This window comes from Apiospora kogelbergensis (genome assembly GCF_038363985.1).
Source record: "Apiospora kogelbergensis strain CBS 113332 chromosome Unknown utg000001l_segment0_segment0, whole genome shotgun sequence".
Classification (NCBI taxonomy): domain Eukaryota; kingdom Fungi; phylum Ascomycota; class Sordariomycetes; order Amphisphaeriales; family Apiosporaceae; genus Apiospora; species Apiospora kogelbergensis.
The window spans coordinates 155,571-175,791 of NW_027117418.1; the positions used below are offsets into that span (position 1 = coordinate 155,571).

Here is a 20,221-nt window from a genome sequence, read left to right on the forward strand (position 1 = left end):
TGTGTGTTGCGGCGCGCCGTTGGGCGGATCCATTAAGCATCGGCGTACACGTGTCGCCGTCGCACAGGGGCCGTTGTCTGCGCGACGTCAGGCTATTATTCTAGAGGACGGCTTGGCAGGCTTACGGGCGAGTGTCGGATGTGGCACGACAGCCGCAGAACGATGGTTCTCACGCGGCACAAAGTTATCGCTTGTAGTGTGGAGCAAGGCGGTCGCTGTTGTTGTCATTAATTTCATCATGAGGCCAAGCTGTAGATGAACTTCGATGGTTTCGAGATGAGACAAAGTTGGTAGAACTGGAAGAGTTTAGAGGCAAGACACGGGGCTTTCACCTTGGCATGACTGGGATCCAGGGACAACAGGATGCGGAAATACCTGGATTCCATAGATTGAGCTCATTTATTAGTAATAAAACATTGAGTGAAGTATCTGCACTCACTTTCCTTGTCCCGAAGCCATCTTGGACATATCAATATCCTCCAAAGGTATCCCTAAAACGTATTCCCAGCAAATTTCCTCCACATTAACTTCACCCTGTCGTGTTTCGACAGGACCGGTCGTCGTTTCCTCCCCTGGAAGAATGAAATCCATGACTCAAACAAGATTCATCTCGTCTCTCGAGTACTCTACACTGTATCTGACAGTCTTCTGGATGTGCATGGTCCTGTCCTCGGGGAGTATATGTTCGTCAGAGCTGCCCTCCGTCTGTCGCATGGCGCCCAAGGCAATGTCGTCATGTCGTCCGCTAACCATCCAGTGGCTGCTCACACTCTTTGCCGGGCTGCTCGATAGCTTAGCCAGGCTATTATTGTTGGGAGCCTTGGCCGATCTGTCACGGGAGTATGATGCCGGCATGAGCTTGGGGAACAACATCATGATCACTGGTCGTATCTGGGATAAGCAGGCACAAACGATGGCCACGTTCATCTCGATGACGGTCCACATGGTCGAGGCAATGTCGTAAGTCGGGTCGTACGTGGTGGCTTGCTGGTTGATGGTTGTGATGCGAAGACACGAAGTGATAACCACGCTGTTGGAGTCAGCCCTGTCCTGTCGGGTAGTAATCAATAGGGATCAGATTAACATACAAGGCACCAAGGGTGAAAACCGCCATCAAAGCGGCCTTTTGGACGGGGGAAGCTGCAAGACGTAGACCATCGGCAACGGCATGAAGAGGATGACGAGGTCTGTCGCGATGGAAAAGCCGGCATTGGCGAACCAGAACTTGGAATTGTCAATGCAGCGGCCGGCCACGGTCTTGTCGTATACACGTGTGACGGGTGTGCACTGGAAGATGGTGACGGTAACCGAAATGGCACAGTAGGTGGCGACAATGGCGGTCAGGACGATGCAGAGCCACCTGAACCACTTGACGTTGCCGAAGATGCGCAGGTACAGAAGGAGAATGGATGCCTTGGTGAGAGGTTGAGACAAGCCTTGTAGGCAATTTGATCCAACCAGAAATACTTGAGGGATTGCATATGATTCTCATGTGACAAGTCGTTGACGTGGTGCCCGTAGCCGTAAACACAGGCTGCAATCATGAGACCATCAGAAATCAGAGAGCACACCTGTGGGTCATGGTCAGGCTGTTGAAGCGCTGTGTGTAGGACTTGAGGGCCTAGGAAAGGCTCGGGTAGTGTAGATTGAACTTACCAAAGCGGCCAAGATGGTGTAGTCATCGGCTCCAGCATATCCTCCGTTGCGCACTCTGGACCAGAATCGTATGGCCACAAGTAGCGGACACGCGACCAGGAACACGGCGACAGGTATGTAGATCAAGGGGCCGTTGTTCTCCATGGGTGTAGCAGCCGACATGCTGGGCAGATCAAGGTGTCTCGGCAGACGGTGGAAGAGTCTAGGGTGGTGAGAGGCAGGGTTTCCGAGGGCTTGTCAGACGTGCAGCCCAATGGTGACGACCATGGACTGCAAAACAACTGGACCCAAGTATTTTTCCAACGTGTGTATTAGAGATCAATGCCGTACCACAATATTTGATCGTCGATGGTGCGAGGCGGAACCTGTGGCGGACAATGTATATCTGTCGTGTGCTTGGCGCCGGGCCGGTGTGGATGGGGATGGAAGGTGTGACTTGCGAGGAACAAGTGTCAAGTTTTTGATATGCTATTTCGTTGAATTTGATTGACCCAAAGGCAAGAACCTCTCAATCCGTCGTGTTCGTGCCTTCCACTGTTTGGTTATTTCCCCGTTTTGGTAGTTGGCTGCGGCTGTTGATGGTGGAAACTGCGCTGAGGTTGAAAGTATTGGCGGGCACCTTCACTCCTCCGTGATTGAATGCATTCATTTCTGTAAGGGAAAACGAGCTGATCTCTCCATCCAAACAACTAAAATCATCATGGGTATCCTACGTCGGAAGTTCCTGGATGTGTTCGGCTCTGAGTTTCTGGTCACTTGATTGTCCCTTCTTGCAGTTATCGTGAATGGGCATGAGTGAGGCAGTTTGTATGGGATGGCGAGGGCGAAAGGAGGTCGCGTGGTACGAGTTGGACTGAAGAATGGGATACTACATCACACGCGCTCTCTCTCCGTCTGTCGGGCTGTCCAAGAAGGGCGGACTGAATGCTTGATGCTTGTATCCATTGATGAATCTGGTAAATCCCATTCCTAAAGTTCAATTTCCTCATTCCCTTCATGGCCTATGGAAGCGACTGCGCTTTACTCTCTCGCCATGAGAGAGCATTGAGGGATTTGTGCGCCCGGCCCAGCCCTCACACGCCATTGACTGGCCATGACGTCGCTGGATGCGTGGCTGAAGACGACATGATGCTGCAACGATTGACAGCGACTGCGCGCTCCACGAGGTTGGCTTGGCTGCTCGATCCCCAGGCTCATGGCCCGCCGGTTGCACTGCTGGCAGAGTATCCTCGTTCCTCATCCTTTCTCCTCTTGTTTGCCAATGTCGATTGCTTCCAAGTCACAGTTCATGCAGCTTCTGTTGTGCTACTGCTATGTAAGAGGAAAGGCTCACGGGAGAGCGCAGACGGCAAAACCCCCAAAAAGCAAACAAAGCCGTTATGTATGCATTCTAGAGCTTGTCGAGCTGTTTATCGGATGAACAGGCTTTGGAAGGTGGTTGAGATATGCATGCGCAAGCCTGAGTCAACCCTGGTGTTGGTTGAGACATGTCTTCGACTTGACAAGCAAAAGTCTCATTCGGAGCCAGGACAGTTGGATCAGACCTGCCAGATTCTAGATGTAGTACTGCATGTGACCTACTCGAGATAATGGTGATCTGCCAAAGGCAGTGGTTTTGTTTCGTTTGGCCAGACTGCAAAGATTGATCGCCATGCCAAGCATCATGGCATCGCCAACTGCCCTGGTGCCTGGGCCGGGATGCAGGTACACCCAGGGCTACTGCTAGAGCCACTGTAGGCCACCTAGGCGGGCCGGCCAAATTCCCCGCTCCCCACTAACACCCGCACGCCCTGAAGCATCTGCAGATTAGATTTTGACCTCACCCACACCTGAGCACAGCACGGTGATCAAGCATTCTTCATTGATATCATCTCTAATTACAATGGCAACTGTTTAATTTATACACGTAATGGCCCGGCAGTCCTGTTTGGAGCCAGAATCAACTGAACGCAATAAACTATACGTGGTAATGGGTAAATGTGCTGTCCACTGGTCCCAAGCTGTGCAAGCACTAACTAAGCCCCCAAGTCCAAGACATCGTCAAGGTGCAATGCCGAGGGACGGCAGGCCAGAGGCGAGGGTTGATTCAGAATCCCGTGTCTTTCACCGTTATCGGGCGTGCTACCTACTGTCTGCCCTGGGGTTCGTGTCCCCAGGAGGCATCCTTGTCCGTGTCACCGGTCCACGCCATTGCGGCCACCCAACTGGAACATGCATGCATACAACAGCTGTCACGCACTAGGCCGAAGAACAGATAAGTGACAGCAGAGACGGTAGGTAGAGATGGGCTATAGAGGCGTTGCCGGTCATCGATTTACGGCCGGGCCTTGGGAGGAGATGGTGGACGTGTCGTGAGCTTACGGTGAATGAACCCTGAAATTGAATCGTCGACGATACCTACTTAACCTCATCCATTCAATGGCGGCGACACCTACACTCCAATTAGAAATTAGGTCTCCGCCTGATTCTAAACCACTGACCTTCTCTTGTTTTCTTTAGTACCTCGAAGGAGAAAAAGAAAACTTGCCCAGCGTGTCTGTCTTTTCCTACACCCTCTTGGCTTTCCCTCTCGCCTAGTGCCCGGATAGAAAGACAACCTCGCATCAACCTGTTGCGGTGCTCAGCTGCTTCTTCTTGTGGTCTTCCCCATCCTTCATCATTTCTTTCTCACGCGCACACAAAACCACCAACACACACATCTTGTTTGGCACGTGGACCAACAAGCTTACTTCCCTCCCGTCCACGCATCCTCCCGTCTGTTGCTTGCTCATCACAGAGGCAACCAAGCGCGCATCTAGTGCTACCCATCTCTCCAGTCAGAAGGATCCAAGAAACAACAGTACAGTACTCTGGGCTTCCCAATATTTTGGCTTCCTACATCCGCGAACTCGCTTGAGCTCGATCAATCATTCGCTGTCTCGTTGTCTGCTGGACAACCTTGTCCAACGACCTCGTCATCGCATCGCTGTTCCGTCGCTCACCGGCGACACTCCGACCAAGTCATGTCGGGCTTCTTGAGCATGCGCGCCGGCGACTACATGGCCGCCCTCGGTCCCTGCGCCGGCCCTGGTTCGAGCGCCGTCCCCCGTCGCCACACTGAGGTGATCAACAACGGCGAGAAGGGCTCGACGCCCTCGCCCTCGAGTTCCGTCGATGATGCCGCTCCTAACGAGCAGTTTCACCTCGTCGACGTTGTTGCCGAGCGCCGTCTCCTCCGCAAGATCGACCTGACTGTCTACCCCATCCTGTTCATCGTCTACATGATGTCCTTCCTGGACCGCATCAACATCAGCAACGCCAAGATCCAGGGCATGGCTAAGGACCTTGACCTCCTGGTCGGCAACCGCTTCAACATTGCTCTCTTCGTAAGTGGTGAACTCATCAAACCCCAATCCTCACTCTCACATATGGTGTGAAGTAAAAGCTTGACACTGACAATGATGCCATCTTCGGCTCCATCTCACAGATCTACTTCATCCCCTACATCCTGCTCGAGGTACCCAGCAACATGATCATCCACAAGGTGCGCCCCTCGTGGTACCTGGCTGGCCTCATGGCCTGCTGGGGCATCATCAACATGTGCATGGGTTTCGTCCAGTCGTACCAGGGCCTCATCGTCCTGCGCTTCTTCCTCGGCGCCTTTGAGGCTGGCGTCATGCCGGGCATCATCTACCTGACGTCCATGTACTACAAGCGACACGAGTTCCAGACCCGCATGAGCTTCTTCTTCTGCTCGACCCTCATCGGCGGCGCCTTCGGCGGTGTAAGTCTCATACCCCCTCCATCTTCCATCTCCAAGTAGGGCCAAAACACTGATAGAAAACATCCATCTAGTTGTTCGCTTACGCTATTGCTCACCTCGGCGGCTCGCACGGCCTCGCTGCTTGGCGTTGGATCTACATCATCGAGGGCGCTATCACCGCCGGAATCGCCATCCTCGCCTCTTTCCTCATCGTCGACTGGCCCGAGCAGTGCAGCTTCCTCACCGCATCCGAGAAGGACCTTCTCCGCCGCCGTCTTGCCGATGACGGTGCCGACGAGGCCCGCATGGAGTAAGTGTTTCCTTAAGCTTTTCTTTCCGTCGCATGGCTTTTCATCCTTGTCCAGTTTCTTCTGTTTCCAAGCTAACGACCGTAACTTACTCGCAGCACCCTGAACGCCCAATCCTACCGCCTGATCCTGCGCGACTGGAAGATCTGGCTCGGCTCCCTCGTCTACATGGGCGTGGGCGTGACGGGCTACGCGACGACCTTCTTCCTGCCGACGATCCTGCACGAGTTCGGGTGGCAGGCGGCCGACGCGCAGATGCGCACCATCCCCGTGTACGTGGTGAGCGCGGCGGGCATGCTGCTGGCGGCGTGGCTGTCGGACCGGCTGGCGCACCGCGCGGGCTTCATCCTGGGCGGCTGCGCCGTCGCGACGGCGGGCTACGCGATGCTGCTGGCGCAGGACGGGCTGAGCCGCGACGCCAAGTTCGCCGCCGTCTTCCTCGTCTCGCTCGGCGGCTACGTCGCCACCCCCATGGCCCTCGCCTGGCTCGCCAACAACCTGAGCGGCCACTGGAAGCGCGCCTTCGGCTCCGCCACCCAGGTCACCGTCGGCAACGTCGCCGGCATCGTCGCCTCCAACATCTTCCTGCAGGCCGAGTCGCCCCGCTACCGCACCGGCTACGGCGTCGCCCTCGGCATGACCTGGGTCGGCGCGCTGGCGACTGCTGTCCTCGCTGTGGGCCTGTGGCTCGAGAACCGGAAGCGCGAGCGCGGTGGCCGCGACGATCGGTTGCTGCTGCCTGAGGAAGAGGTCTGCAACCTGGGTGACGATCATCCTTCGTTCCGGTTCACTCTGTGATTTCGGGAAGGCTTCGGTCTGGGGTTGGTTTATGAACAAAACTCGCGTCTCTTGATACATGGTGGTTTGCTGGTTACTTGATATGAGAAAGGAAGAGCGCTTTGGGATATACAGTGCTGACAGACTCGCATTGGGAAATGTACTCCACGAACACATCGAATGGAGGAATGACTCCTTGGTGTACATAGACTTGGAGGTTTGGTGGCATGCCTTGCTGTGGCGCTATATGGATTTGCGCTCGGAGACTGAAAGGGGATGTACCGTTTGGGTTGGTCTCATCCTCCTTCATTTTGGCGATAGACGTCAAGCTTGTATACTATATGATAAGAAATGCATCACGGTTATACCTCCGTACCTGCCTCTCCCTTAATGACGATATAGATTAGCGGCTATACCTAGTGGCCGGTATGGTCATGGATCTTGAACCCCCGGGAACTCGGTGCGTAAACACCAGTTGCGGATCGACCTTCATCTGGATCTCCCTAAGCCGCTTCAGACTTCTCTCGCCGTAGCTAGCAATGGGGTCTTGCCAGGGCGCCGCATAATCCAGATACGCCCACGGATCATAGGCCCCTTGCCTCCGGGCCTCTTCCTCGATGGCGGACATGAGGTTGCGAGCCGCCGCTTCCACGGTCTGTTGGTCGGTGAGCGTTTTGAAACTGGCAGTCAGCAGCACCACCACCAAGGGTGCCTTCCGGTCATCCAGTCCCAACGAGTTTCTCCCTGCCCCCTTTTGACAGATGGCCGGAGGGGAGGGGCTCCAAGGAAAGACTCCAAGTGATATTGGAGATGCCCTTGAGTCCTGGCAGACTATCTTTCCAAAGGTCATGTCAAACCCGTCCGCGGTCCAAGTCTGTCTCGTAAACTCCTGCCAGCCGGCGTTGAGGATGAGCACGCGCACCGGCGGAATCCTGCCGGCCGCGACGCCCTCGTGGAAGTCAGCTGCAAACGCACGCACGCTGGCCAGATCCGACGGGTCGAGCGGCGGCGTTCTGTGCTTGCAGGACGTCTCGCAACGCCGTGGCGGTGGAGGGTTCCCGGACGGCGTAGACGCCATGGCAGGTGGCGAGTTCGGGCGACGAGAGGATGGAGGATACGATGGCTCGGCCGAGGCTGCCGTTGGCACCGGTGAGAACGATCGTGCCTTTGGGCGACGCCATTTCGGAACGAGTGTTGTGCTGGTAAACACAGGCAGTAATCGATCTGCATTCGGATCTGGGTGATGCACAAAATCCGGCATTGCTATGGATGATGCCTCTTCTGCTGTTGGTTCTGGCTTCGACTGCCAACCCAGCCCATGTTACCCTTCTTGCATCTAGGGCAGGGTCAGGGAGAGACTAGAGTGCAGCATGCTCTTCCAGCAGCTTCAACATCTCACGACGGTATTCGCCCGCGCTGGTCCCGCTATCCGTCGTTCCGTATTCGAACGGCTGTGGCATCCGCGCGCTTAGACCAGAACAGCTCGTAATAATCAACAGCCACGACCTTGCGTCGCGCCCAAGGATTGCGACGGACAATGAAGGAACTTGGTAATCCCTGAAGCAGGTCCCGGCCCCCGGTTTGCCCGACCATGCCGGCGATCAGGATCGAACACAGCGTTGAGGGAAGGTGTAAGTTTTCCCTGTGTGCGGCGTCCAACGTCATAGCTATTTCATAGGCTGATCAAGCTGCGACAGCCGCTTCACAGAGGCATGACAAGGCCAAGGACCGGCCGCACCCCCGGCGTCACGATTGGGGGATGTTATCGCCCGCACCCGCACGCCGATCGTCGACTTGGCGATTTATGATATAAGGTATTATCGAATGAAGTACGTACGACAACATCCATTGAATCGGTCCGTTGCTGATTTGAAATCGACGGTGGAATCATCCAAGACGGGGGTTGAATCGGGGTACGTAGCGCATCGAAGCTGGAAACTCTTGGATCGCTCTTGGGTGACAGGGGGAGCGTCAGGCAGCTGGTAATATGATGCGTTGAATCGCATATTGCTTTTGGTGTTGCTGCTTAACATTCAGTCACGCAGGCTGTCTGTCACATTCTGCCACTTGCCGTGGTTCCCCGTCGTGGGGGTCGCTGGGGTCGCTCGATCGTGGCGGTGCCATAACGCGACCACCCATGGTCATATAAGACATGGGTGTTTCCCAGACATGGCCAAGACGCATCCGTGTGACAGCATCGTTGGCTCGGGGAATTCTTTCTCGAGACATCAACAAGGCTTCTGCCGTGGAATCTTTCTAGAAGGAAGGGGAGGGAAATCGTGCAACTACCGAGACCACGAAACGATGCTACTCTAGGCACAGGTGGAGTTGACGTGCAAGCAGAATAACACTGACACGGTGGGGGGTTCGTAGACAGGAGAACATTGGAGTGATCGCCATCTTTGGAACATCGACCTGTTGAACTCAACAGCTCAGTTTTGAACAAGACATGGTGCAAAAAGCTTTGCTTGTTCATACGTGACGACAAGAACAAGGCACGAGTTGTAATCATACTGGCCCAGCTGAAATCACTGAGTATCGAGCACTCGCTGTTTTGCTAGTTGTACATACAAGCTCACGGCCGTTCTCCAGCAATACAATGCCGGCCTTAGGTCATGGCCTTCCAGGATTGGGCTAAATATGAAACTTGTTTGTTGATTGTGTTGATATATCGACGAGTCCAGTCAAGGGGCCCCCCTGACATTGCTCGACAGGCTCGTGTCACCAGTCACTTGGACAAAGGTTCACAGGCTGTGGGAAAGGAAGCCGAACCGGGACTTACATCAACCGTCAGGTAAATGGAAACATTGGCGTTGGAGCACGGGTGTGGACAGCGGCAAAAAGGAGTCGTAGAGGGACGCAGCATATGGGTGGGCTCTTGGTATATCAGTAGTGCCTCTCTGGGCCCGGCTGCTATCAGAGCCAGATCCAGAGCCCATGTTTTTGTTCAACTTTACCACGTCGTGACAAGATAGTCACTCCTTTTTCTGAATGTCTGTTCTCTAGAATCTTTGCCGCCAGTGACCCAACAGACCTCAAGATGGACCACCGACACTCGGCGCCGATGAGCCTGCCCCCCAGCTACCAACACTCTCGCGAGGTTCCCGTCCCCAACGGGGCTCACGTAGACCCCTTGGTCACCGAGATGAGGACCTGGGAACGCAACGGCCCAGTGCGAGAACTCCCCTCCAAGCTGGACTCCAAGGAAGACGAACGGTGGTCGTTAGAAGGTTGCAGCTCGCCATCCCCCAGAGGGAGCAACGAGTCGGTGGACAACCTCGTTCAAGAAAACCCGAATCTCGTAAGTGACGACGATATCGCAAGTACCAGCCCATCGACCGACCAATGCTGACAAGACAAACCCCCTCCGTCCCAAAGGTGACATGGGACGGCCCGCAAGACCCCGCAAACCCGCAGTCGTGGTCGACGACGCGCAAGTACAGCCAGTCGCTGCTGCTGGGCATGTTCCTGTTCATCGGCAACTTCTCGGGCACCATGGTGGCGCCGGCGCTCGACCTCATCGGCGAAGAACTCGACATCCCCGCGGGGCCCGAGCGCACGCTGATCCTCTCGACGTCGCTGTTCGCCGGCGCCGTCGCCCCCATGTTCTGGGCGCCCCTCATCGAGGTCTACGGCCGCATCCCCATCATGGTCTACCCGCACTTCCTGCAGCTCATCTTCAACACGGCCTGCGGGTTCGCCCAGACGGGGCCCCAGATCAACGTCTTCCGGTTCCTGGCGGCGGTCGGGTCGAGCCCGCCGGGCATCGTACGTCCAACTGTCCACGATGCTTCGTTTGGTTGGGTTTGCAAGCTGACATGTATTACTCGTCTTAAACTAGATCGCCCCGGGGCTTACCGCCGATATGTACCCCGCCAGCATGGGCGGCCTGGGCGACACGATGCACTCGATGCTGCCGTTCGTCGGCACTGCTCTGGGGCCCATTGTCGGGGCCCAGATCGCGCAGACGGGCGAGTGGCGTTGGATATTCTGGTCCACGTCCTTCCTCAGCATCCTGGCTATAACTTTGGGCCTCCTCTTCCTCAAGGAGACATCCCATACGGTGATTCTGGGGAGGAAGGCGGCCAAGCTCCGCCAGGAGACGGGCAACCCCAAGCTGCACTCGCAGTACCACCACCCAGACATGTCATTCGCGGCGCTGTTCAAGAAGCGGCTTGTGCTACCGTTTCTCATGCTGTTCACGCACCCCATCGTTCAGCTGCCGTTTCTCTACAGAGCCTACCTTTTCGGCATCATTGCACTCATGTAAGCAGAGCAAAGCATCCTCGATGCATATGATATATGATATGTGAGCAATCAATTGGCTGACCGTGATCCTCTCTAGAATCTCGACATTCGAACAGGTCTGGGAAGACAACTACGGAATGGACAAGAGCACTGCCAGCTTCAACTACTTCGCCCTCATGGCCGGCTTCATCATCGGTCTGCAGCTCAGCCACCACTTCATTGACGGGGTATGTTCTACACCTCAGCTTTCTGCCTCGCCCTGTGCCTTGGGTTGTGCCTTGGGGGGTGATGCATAACCGTGCGGAGAAAGCCAGAAGCTAATGCAAGCCACAAAACCCAACAGACATCGGCCTACTTCCGCAAAAAGACGGGTCGCGCCCACGTGCCCGAGTGGCGCATCCCGCCCAGCATCGCCACGGCGGTGCTGGTGCCCGCGTCGCTGGTGCTGTACGGGTGGAGCGCGGAGAACCGGCTGCACTGGTCGCTGCCGGACCTGGGCATCATCCTGCTGGGCGTGGGCTGCGTGCTGGGCTTCTTCAGCATGCAGCCGTACGTGACGGACTCGTGCGGGCCCGAGTACGCGTCGAGCGCGCACTCGGTCGGCCAGCTGCTCAAGGGCCTCTTCGAGTTCGGCTTCCCGCTGCTGGGCCCGCCGCTGTACCGCGGCCTCGGGCTCGGCGTCGGCAACACCCTGCTCGGCCTGCTGACCCTCGCCATCGGCGTGCCCGTGCCCATGGTCTTTTGGTTCTTCGGCGACGCCATCCGCGCCCGCAGCAGGGCGGGCTTCCCCGTGTGGCCGAGCACGCGGTGATGATGACTTGGTGGCGGTGGTGGTGTTGTTGTTATTGTTTCAGCGGTGTGCCTGCCCTGCATGTAGTAGCGCGGGCATGGCGCATGCTGGCTGATCTTGACCAGGAACGGCATGGGTTACGATTGATGGCCCCCAGGAAGATCCGGGATCCGGACCAGCTAGATATGAACCCTGGTATACATATATATCACTCACTGTATTATTCTCTGTCTATCTACTTACAATCCGGGGGAAGGAAAGAGGAGTCATGAGAATGAGGCGGAGGATGTTGGACTAGATGTTGGAATTGTTTCTTTTTTTCTTTCTTGGCTACTTTGTTGGTTTCCGATTCGCTAGGGTTCTGGCAGGCCAGACAGAAAATCAAATCACCAGCATTCCCCTGTTCAGATCGTCGTACGATAAGGGAGGGTGGTTACTACCCACCCCAGGTTATAGTTATATGCGACTCCATAGTATCTGATCGGCTAGTTCCTAAAATCCCCCGAGATCTACATGGGCACCACCCACCCACCGAGGCTTGGTATGTGCCTGTGCTGGGAAAACGTGTGACGAGGGGAGACTAGTCTGCATCATGGGGCAGGGGGGATGTCAGAATCATATCTATCACATATACTACACGATACTACCCAATGAGACTCCGCCCAGCCTTTTCCTCCTCACTGCCGAAGCATGCGATGTTACCACCACTTGCACCGCCCCGGCCAGCGTTGCATTCCATCAGCCGCGGTGCTTTCTTTTTCTGTCTTGGCACCACCGCCGGTAGACTCGATTATACGCCATGTTTAGTCGCTTGCGCCAACGACAAGACAAGTCAGTGGGAAGACGGCGCCTCCCTCTGTGGGGTTTCATGCCGCGCGCGATAACTTATCATAATAGCTGCACCGACGACTCGAACGTGATACTGGAATCCTGTGACTCTTGTCCGCCCTTGGCTCACCCTGGGTCGTCACAGACACGACAGTCGCGCCCGGGTTGCCAAACGGCGAACTCTCTTGGAGGCTCTTCCTGTCCCGGAAAGCTGACGGGCTATGGCCAGTGAATGGGCTGTGGTGTCCTGCATCTGCATGTGCGGCATGTAGTTGCGGACGGTATGAGAGATAAACCTCTCGGCGGAAGACGACGCCATTCCAGCTATTAAAGAATCACCAACCCGGGACGAGCTGGTGAAGTTCGAACCGACGATGATGCGCGTATTAACTGCTATGACCAGGAAATAACACACCAGTTCCCAGATCCCCATCGTCTCATTATTCCATCATGGAGAATCTATCCACAGACACGAGCCACATCAGGGAGTGGCGCTCCATCATCACTCTCATTGCCTTCTTCCTTGCCAGTAAGTAACTGCTCTCTTTCAACCTACCTCGTCCACGAAGGGAGCCTTGCAGCACGCTGTCTGTGTATCGACTAACCAGCCCCCCCACAGACATTGCCGTGCTGTTCCCCTTCCACATCCCCCTTCCCATCCCCCGCATCCTATGGAATGCCGTCCTGAGCGCCCTGGTCAAGCTACGCATCATCCCACCACGGACCGAAGATGCCTCTTCAAGTCATCACCGCGATGACGCCACCGGGGAGACGAAGAGCGGCTTCTTCCGCACGGCCAGCTTCCCCATCAACATGGTCACGGCCCCCTGATCGCCGACCTGTTCCTCCTCGCGACGCTGGCCATCGGGCGCGACGAGGTGTACAACGGCATCGTGGGCGCGAACGACATCGACCCGGTCGACGTCATGGTCTTCTTCATCACGCTGGCGTACATCGCGCTGTCGCTCGACGCGTCGGGCCTGATCCGGTGGCTGGCGTGCCGCGTCCTGAAAGCCAGCGCGAGCGGCCGCCGCCTGTACTTCTACCTGTACGGCTTCTTCTTCGCGCTGACGACGTGCATCGGCAACGACCCCATCATCCTGTCGGGCACGCCCTTCCTGGCCTACATCACGCGCGTGTCCAACATCGCGGCCCCCACGGCCTGGATCTACGCCCAGTTCGCCGTCGCCAACGTCGCCTCGGCCATCCTGGTCAGCTCCAACCCGACCAACCTGGTGCTGACGGGCGCCTTCCGCATCCGCTTCATCGACTACACGGCCAACGTCATCGTGCCCGTGCTCTTCACCGTCGCCCTCCTGTTCCCGTTTCTGCTGTTCGTCGTCTTCCGCGACCCGAGCTTCGTGCCCCCCGTCATCGAGATGCAGAAGCTCGACGGCCTCGACGCCGCCGAGCCGCCCGTCAACCCCAACATCCCCCACGCGGCGGCGCTGGGCGGCGACGGCGACGAGGAGCGGCGGGGCGTCCGCGAGGTCCTGAACCCGTACCTCGACCGCTGGGGCGCCGCCTTCGCCGCCCTCCTCATGGCGGCCACGCTCGTCACCGTGCTCGCCCTCAACGCCGCCACCGGCGGCGAGGTCCCCGTCTACTGGGTCACGCTGCCCGCGGCCGTCGTCATGTTCTGCTGGGACGTCGTCTCCGGCTGGCTGGGCCGGTACGAGACGCGCGAGCTGGCGGGCCGGGGGCGGCGGGAGGCCGAACGGGGCGCCGTGGCGCGGGCCGTCGCCGCGCAGCAGCAGCGCCATGACCAGGGAGGGGGAGGGGGAAGAAGCGTTCGGCGAGAAGCCGGGCCCGAGTCGACGACGTGTGGACACGGGGCACAACAGCAACAACAACAACAACAACAACAACGGCGCGCTGGGTGCAGCAGCAGCACCCCCGAGTCGCGACGACCACATCCGCCCCGCGGCGGCAGCCACGGCGCCGCCCCCCTGGTGCCGCCCCCTGCGTCCTCGGACGACGAGAAGGACGACACGGCGGACCTGGAGCGGCAGATCTCGTGGGAGCTGCAGCTGCAGCGACGACAGCGACGCGCAGAGCGGACGACGCTGGTGTCGCTGCTCGGCGACGCGCGGGCGTGGGCGCGGGCGACGTTCCCGACGGCCACGACGGTGCTGGGCCTGCTGCCCCTGCCGCTCGTGCCCTTCGCCTTCGCCATGTTCGTGCTGGTCGAGGCGCTGGTGACCAAGGGCTGGGTGCCCGTCTTCGCGTACGGGTGGCACCACTGGGTGGACAAGACCGGGACGGTGGGCGCCGTCGGCGGCATGGGGTTCGTGTCCGTCATCCTCTGCAACGTACGAGTTTTTTTCTTCTGTCTCTTCTCAAGTCCTCTCTCTACCCCCCTTTGCATCATATATTTCCCTCTAGCTGACTTTACATGTCACCCAGTTCTCCGGCACCAACATCGGCACCACCATCCTGCTCTGCCGCGTGATCCAGACCTGGCAGCAGATCCACCTCGGCCCCGGGTCGACGGCGCTCAGCGACCGCACCTTCTGGGGCGCCGTGTACGGCATGGCGCTGGGCGTCAACTACGGCGCCTTCAGCTCGGCCTTCAGCGCGTCGCTGGCGGGGCTGCTGTGGCGCGACATCTTGGCGAAGAAGGGCATCGTCCTGCGTCGGACCGAGTTCCTGCGCGTCAACGTCCCCATCATCTCCGTCGCCATGGCCGTCGGGCTCGCCGTCCTCATCGGCGAGATCTACGTCATCCGCGGCGACCAGGCTTACGTTATCGAAACGGCCTGATGCTGCTGCTGCATCCCGGTCTCCAGTCCCCAAAAGAAAAGAGCAAAAATCAATCAATCAAAATCAAGTCTGGGGTCGTATGTATGATGTGTAATGTGTGGATGGATGGATGGATGCCCACCCGACAACGAGGAACACCGTGTGTGCGTGCTGTGCTGTGCTTGTGCTTGTGCTGTGCCATCAGGCCGCGGTGCAGTAGAAAGAAAAAACCTGGGGGCCAGCTTAGCTTAGCTAGCGTAGCTGAGTATGTAGCTAGACGACGACGATGGGTAGTGGGTTGGTGAGTGAGTGAGTGGATTCGCGACGACCCCGTCGTTCATTCCGTATTTTTTTCTTTTTTGAATAGACCACCACTTCCCACACTTCGCGTAGATCTTAGCCGTGTTTGTTTCGTTCAGTTTTAATTTTCATGAACCTGTCGGGATCGCAACCCAGATCGAGCAAAGCAACTCAACGTCGACGCGCCTTTGCAGCTGACCGCCTCTTCTTTTTTTCTCCCTCTCTCTTCCATTGAGTTGTTGAAGTCGTCCTCATTCGCTCTGCGAGGGGCGCAGCGGCAGCAGCAGCAGCCAGGATGGGGTTAAGCTACTGAGGGGTTTTGCTGCCGAGCGAACTGTCGATGCCGCTTTGTCCAGTCGTACGACAGAAAAGAGAAGAAAAAAAGACATGATGGATTCTCTCTCCCTCCCTCTCCCTCTCCCTCTCTCAAGAACGGGTTTTAATGGCCCTACACGTGGCACACCCAATTGACTGAACCACTTGCATGGAAATCCATCGCCCGCCCACTGAGGGGCAACGCGACAAGACAGACAGACAGACAACAACACTCCAGAGTAAATCCACCTACCAGAACACGGACAAGTCCGAGTGCACTGCAGGACAACACAGCACGGAACCAAACGACGCCCAAAGCCAATTTGTTCAACCTCGTTCATTTGTAATTGTTTATTCTCTGTATTGTACACAATTGCTCCCCAAGTCTCGTGTACTCCCTGGGGTATCGTCGTTTTTGCTGTATAACCGCCGCAGCCTCCATCCATTTCCCCAAACGCCCAGAAGACAAGTATGTATGTATGTATGTATGCAGTGCAGTAGAGCCCCCTTGGGCAGCACCACAGAGGGCCGGCCCCACGATGGAGTCAGACGTGCGTGCCTCTCACAGTTCACAATCTCGAGCCCAGTACGGCATGGTGAAAGCGTTGCGTTTGGGATAGAACATATTGTTGCTAGCAGTTGACAGCAATCTAGTCCAACTAGAGCAAAAGGCCCATATCCCAGCCCATCATCCATCGGGCTTCGTCAAAACGCCACTGTTCCCTGTCTAAACTTTCGACTCCTGCAGCCTGCCACGCAGAGCCGCCAATCTCGCACGTATTCGTGATGCGCCAAATGATTCCAGACGATTGAGAGGTGAGCATTATGCATTAGAAGGAAAAACACCACCCCCACCGAGTCTGGTATTCGTATGAAGTCATCACATGTACCTTTCCGTCGGCCTCCTCCTGTGAGACCGAACGAACCGTCGTGGATTTGTCAATGCCTGAAACGCCTTTGTAGTAAAAATAAAAAAACAAGCAGCAGTAGTATCCTCATGGCCCCCCAGTTTTGTTTTCCCCCTTCGCTACGTGTACTTGCAAAAAGGACAATGCCACAACTGGTGATCCCGTTGCGATGCTCCCATGCCTTGAACGCCTTGCCGTAGAAAATGCAATCAAAAGAACTCCGTAACGGTCGTGGTATAAAGGGATGAAAATGACAAGTCAAGAATGAGCAGGTCGTGTGCTCCGTCAAGGGCGACGGTGCTGACCTATCCTATTGTCGAGATATGTGAGGCTCCTTCCTATCGGTAGCCTACTTGTGTTTGTTTGTAGATGAGTGGGGTTGAATAATCTCATCCTCGGATCGCTGTGGCAGCATGAGCCTCTGGTGAAAACGGGAAGCGGCCCGACATTTGCTGCGGATGGTGGAATGAGACTGCATCAAAAGTGAGTCCACCCGATGACGACGACGACGTACTAGCCAGAGGGGACAAGGTCCCGGTAACCGAAGCCGGTCTAGCCGTCGACGCACCAGAGGTGGGTGGGCTCGACGCCTGACGTTGAGCAGCAGGGATGCCGCCCAGCGGAGACTCGGCTGGTGAAGCCCCAATGGCCAGATGCGCGTTCTGGAAGTAAGGGTTCAGGTTCTGGTGGATGGCATAGCGCAGGGCGCCGTGCTGAGCCTTGTCCATCATCGGGCTGCTGACGAGACTAGAATCCGAGCTTGGGTTGGCCGCGGCGTCATCCCCCGCACCATCGTACCGGGCGTTGCGGAGAGTCCCGTCCTTCAACTGGGGGCTAGACTGCTTGGAGCCGTTGAACTGAAGCAGGACTCATGTTAGTTCGTTGTTCTCAGCTGGGGAGCGGCGTGGATCCGGAGGAACCTTTAGGTTACAGTGTGACCAGGAGTACGTACAAAGCAATATTTGTTGACAATCTCCTCATACGAAGCTGAGGCGATTGTGGCGGAAGCTGGAGATCCGGGGGGCCAGAGAGCTGGGACAGGGCCGGGCCGGGTTGAGGAGCAACATGGACCTGGACCGGAGGAGGCTTGACTGCCGGGTTGGCCACTTGGGTTTGGATCGGCGGGCCGAATGACAGCTTCTTGTGAGACTTCATGTAAAGGCCATCACTGCGAGGGCTGCCAGAACCCTTTTGGGCCTGCTTGGCCGCATCCAACGAGGCACCAAAGTCGTACCGGTTGGCAAACGCAAGGCCGCTAGGAGCCGCGAGCTTGTTGGTCAGGTTGTCACTCGGCAAGCTGGTCGTAGACTTCGAGGCTCTCTTGAGGCGGATGGGAGCACTCTCCTCCCCCAGGAACTCATGGATAGGGCCGTCGTCCCACATCTTGTGCTCGCTGCTGAACTCGTCGAAGACACCGGCAGGCAGAGACTTGGGTCTCGGCGATGTCGAAGGGTTCGAGCGTCGGTTGCTGCGAGGCAAAGAATGGGATGGTCGGCCACTGGCACCTTGGAAGTTCTTCTTGCCGTTCTGGGGTAGCATCTTCTTCCGGAAGTCAATCTGGAAGTTCAAGTCGTGGTTGTTGTCCCAGTATTCTCGGCCGTTAACGTTATACCGCACACAGAAGTAGAGCGTCTTGGCCTCGAGATTGGCAAAGTCAGAGAGCTTGATGGTGAACTGGAAGCGGTCGTGGCCCGCCTCCGTCTCCCTAGGCCGGATCTCGTGGCTGTACTCGGCTGCCACCTCGGACACTGTCTTCCAGTAGTCGAAGGTGAAGCGGCACGTCACCGACTTGTGGAACGCCATGTTGGCCACGGCAATGGAACCAAGCAGCGACTTCTGATCAGGCGACATCCATATCCGCTCCACCCGGATGGGCAGGGCTTTCCGTAGCGGGTTCTCCGTAGGGAAGTTGTTGATAACCGTCTCCCCACTCAAAGGGGGTGAGCGTGTTGCCGGCTTGTCCGAGTTGAAGGGGTACTCGGTGTCGCTCTCGTAGTTATCGTTGGGTGACGATCCAGCACTGACGGCGAGCGGGCGGTCGACTTGCAGGAAGTGCCGCACATGCTCCAAATGAGAATCGAAGTGGACAGCCTTGCCGAAGGTGGGAGTGCCGGGCATGCTGGACGGTCTGCGGTGCGACGCGGGTCGTAGCGCTGGCCGAACAAGCTCACCCGACTTCTTCCTCACCATTTGAGGCTTCACAGCAGGCTCGTCCATCTCCGAGTCCTCTTCCGACGCGGTAGGCGTGGCATCTGCGGACTTGGAGGCGAAGATGTTAGGTTCTGTATTAGAGCGCATGTGGGAGATGCGTCGGTGACCGGACGGGGCTTTGTGGTGCTGGCTGGCGTCCACCATCTCTTCAATCTGTGACGGAAGAACCAGCAGATCGCCTGGGGAAGATGTCCGATCGGGAGAGCTCGCGCGGTGCTGCGGGATGGCACTAATCGCATCCTGCAACTCCCTCAAGTTCTCGATTTCCCGACCGCGGGCATCGTCTGCACCGGCACCTTCATCCTCGCTGGAGGTCTGGGAATCAGGCGGTGAGATGATAGCTCCGGCGGGCATAGAACGACCATCAGTGACTGGAGGTGGGGATTGCCGTACCGGTCCAGCATTGAACTGTGCTGCCGCGGTCGCCACGGCCGCCGCATCAGCCATGCCCTTCAAATCATCCGAAGTTCCGGGCGGTGTGATATCCGGCGTCGATCCATTGGCGGAAATGGTGGAAGCTGCTCCTGATCCAGCGCTCACCGAGGGGGTTCGTCTGTGCTTGGTTAAGTACGAGGCAGACCGAGGCAACGCAGGCCTCGAGTGTACGCTCGGGGAGGCAGGGCTTGTTCCATGGAACGAAGACCTCCGACTGACAGAGGGCGATGAGGGGGCTGAGGACGCAGGAGAGCGATACGAGGGCGGCGTGTAAGGCATTCCCGAGGTGGAGGGGTGCCCAAGTAGAGAAAAAGGTGAAGGGCTGAAGGACGAGAGACGGTCGTCCGACGTAAGACTGCTTTTGTTCTTAGGGCTTTGCCTGATGGGGGGCAGACAAGGGAACAGTTTCCTCCAGGTCTCGAACCAATTCTCGATGGAAGATGCGTGGGTGGCAGCTTCTGTGAAAGAGACGGCTGGGCACTCGTAGTGGCCGGCGGCTGTGATGGAAGGATTGATTAGCATTCTCGATCAGCAGAACAAGCCAGCAGGAAGGAACAATGACGCATATGCATGGTCTAAATAAGCAGAAGAAGTCCATGTCCATCCCCCACTTGGGCCCCAATGCAGCAAGCAGATCGTTTTCCAGGCGGGGTGAATTGACTTCAAACCACCATTTAATATGGGAAAGGGCGGCAGTTTCTCATATTTATATGGATAGCTCGATCCGGTGAAGAGAGTGGTTCTGTGGGTGGAATGTGCAGTGGTATGGGATTGGACCCGTGACATGTTGGAGATGTGGCGTTGTCACAGGTAACGAGCCTCAGGAATGAAGCCTTGTCATTGCTTCTTCGACCGTTGCGCCCATGTCTTGCCTGGGGTTTCCCAAAATGGCAATTCTCGTCCTCCCACTGCGGCTCATTCACAATTCTGCATTTATACCAGGACGGGGTCTGCCAGGTGC

General features: G+C 57.0%; 6 protein-coding genes across 6 annotated transcripts; 3 read left to right on the forward strand and 3 right to left on the reverse strand.

The window, feature by feature from the left end:
• Positions 1 to 594: 594 nt before the first annotated feature.
• On the reverse strand, positions 595 to 1,818 carry PG998_000058 (uncharacterized protein; the record flags this gene model as incomplete). Its single annotated transcript, XM_066866876.1, has 4 exons — positions 595 to 1,030; positions 1,133 to 1,413; positions 1,509 to 1,571; positions 1,657 to 1,818. The coding sequence occupies 4 exons, from the start codon at positions 1,816 to 1,818 to the stop codon at positions 595 to 597; spliced, it is 942 nt and encodes a 313-aa protein (XP_066735291.1).
• A 2,840-nt stretch (positions 1,819 to 4,658) lies between these two features.
• Positions 4,659 to 6,504, forward strand: PG998_000059 (uncharacterized protein; the record flags this gene model as incomplete). The annotated part of the gene is made up of 4 exons (XM_066866877.1): positions 4,659 to 5,021; positions 5,123 to 5,419; positions 5,491 to 5,708; positions 5,805 to 6,504. 4 exons carry the CDS (start codon positions 4,659 to 4,661, stop codon positions 6,502 to 6,504), a joined length of 1,578 nt encoding a protein of 525 aa, XP_066735292.1.
• Positions 6,505 to 6,886: 382 nt separating this feature from the next.
• On the reverse strand, positions 6,887 to 7,561 carry PG998_000060 (uncharacterized protein; the record flags this gene model as incomplete). Its single annotated transcript, XM_066866878.1, has 1 exon — positions 6,887 to 7,561. The coding sequence occupies one exon, from the start codon at positions 7,559 to 7,561 to the stop codon at positions 6,887 to 6,889; it is 675 nt and encodes a 224-aa protein (XP_066735293.1).
• A 1,962-nt stretch (positions 7,562 to 9,523) lies between these two features.
• Positions 9,524 to 11,542, forward strand: PG998_000061 (Major Facilitator Superfamily protein; the record flags this gene model as incomplete). The annotated part of the gene is made up of 5 exons (XM_066866879.1): positions 9,524 to 9,784; positions 9,862 to 10,251; positions 10,325 to 10,749; positions 10,829 to 10,958; positions 11,075 to 11,542. The coding sequence occupies 5 exons, from the start codon at positions 9,524 to 9,526 to the stop codon at positions 11,540 to 11,542; spliced, it is 1,674 nt and encodes a 557-aa protein (XP_066735294.1).
• A 1,257-nt stretch (positions 11,543 to 12,799) lies between these two features.
• Positions 12,800 to 15,112, forward strand: PG998_000062 (uncharacterized protein; the record flags this gene model as incomplete). Its single annotated transcript, XM_066866880.1, has 4 exons — positions 12,800 to 12,878; positions 12,969 to 13,091; positions 13,121 to 14,661; positions 14,735 to 15,112. The coding sequence occupies 4 exons, from the start codon at positions 12,800 to 12,802 to the stop codon at positions 15,110 to 15,112; spliced, it is 2,121 nt and encodes a 706-aa protein (XP_066735295.1).
• A 1,891-nt stretch (positions 15,113 to 17,003) lies between these two features.
• Positions 17,004 to 19,782, reverse strand: PG998_000063 (uncharacterized protein; the record flags this gene model as incomplete). The annotated part of the gene is made up of 2 exons (XM_066866881.1): positions 17,004 to 17,471; positions 17,563 to 19,782. 2 exons carry the CDS (start codon positions 19,780 to 19,782, stop codon positions 17,004 to 17,006), a joined length of 2,688 nt encoding a protein of 895 aa, XP_066735296.1.
• Positions 19,783 to 20,221: the final 439 nt, after the last annotated feature.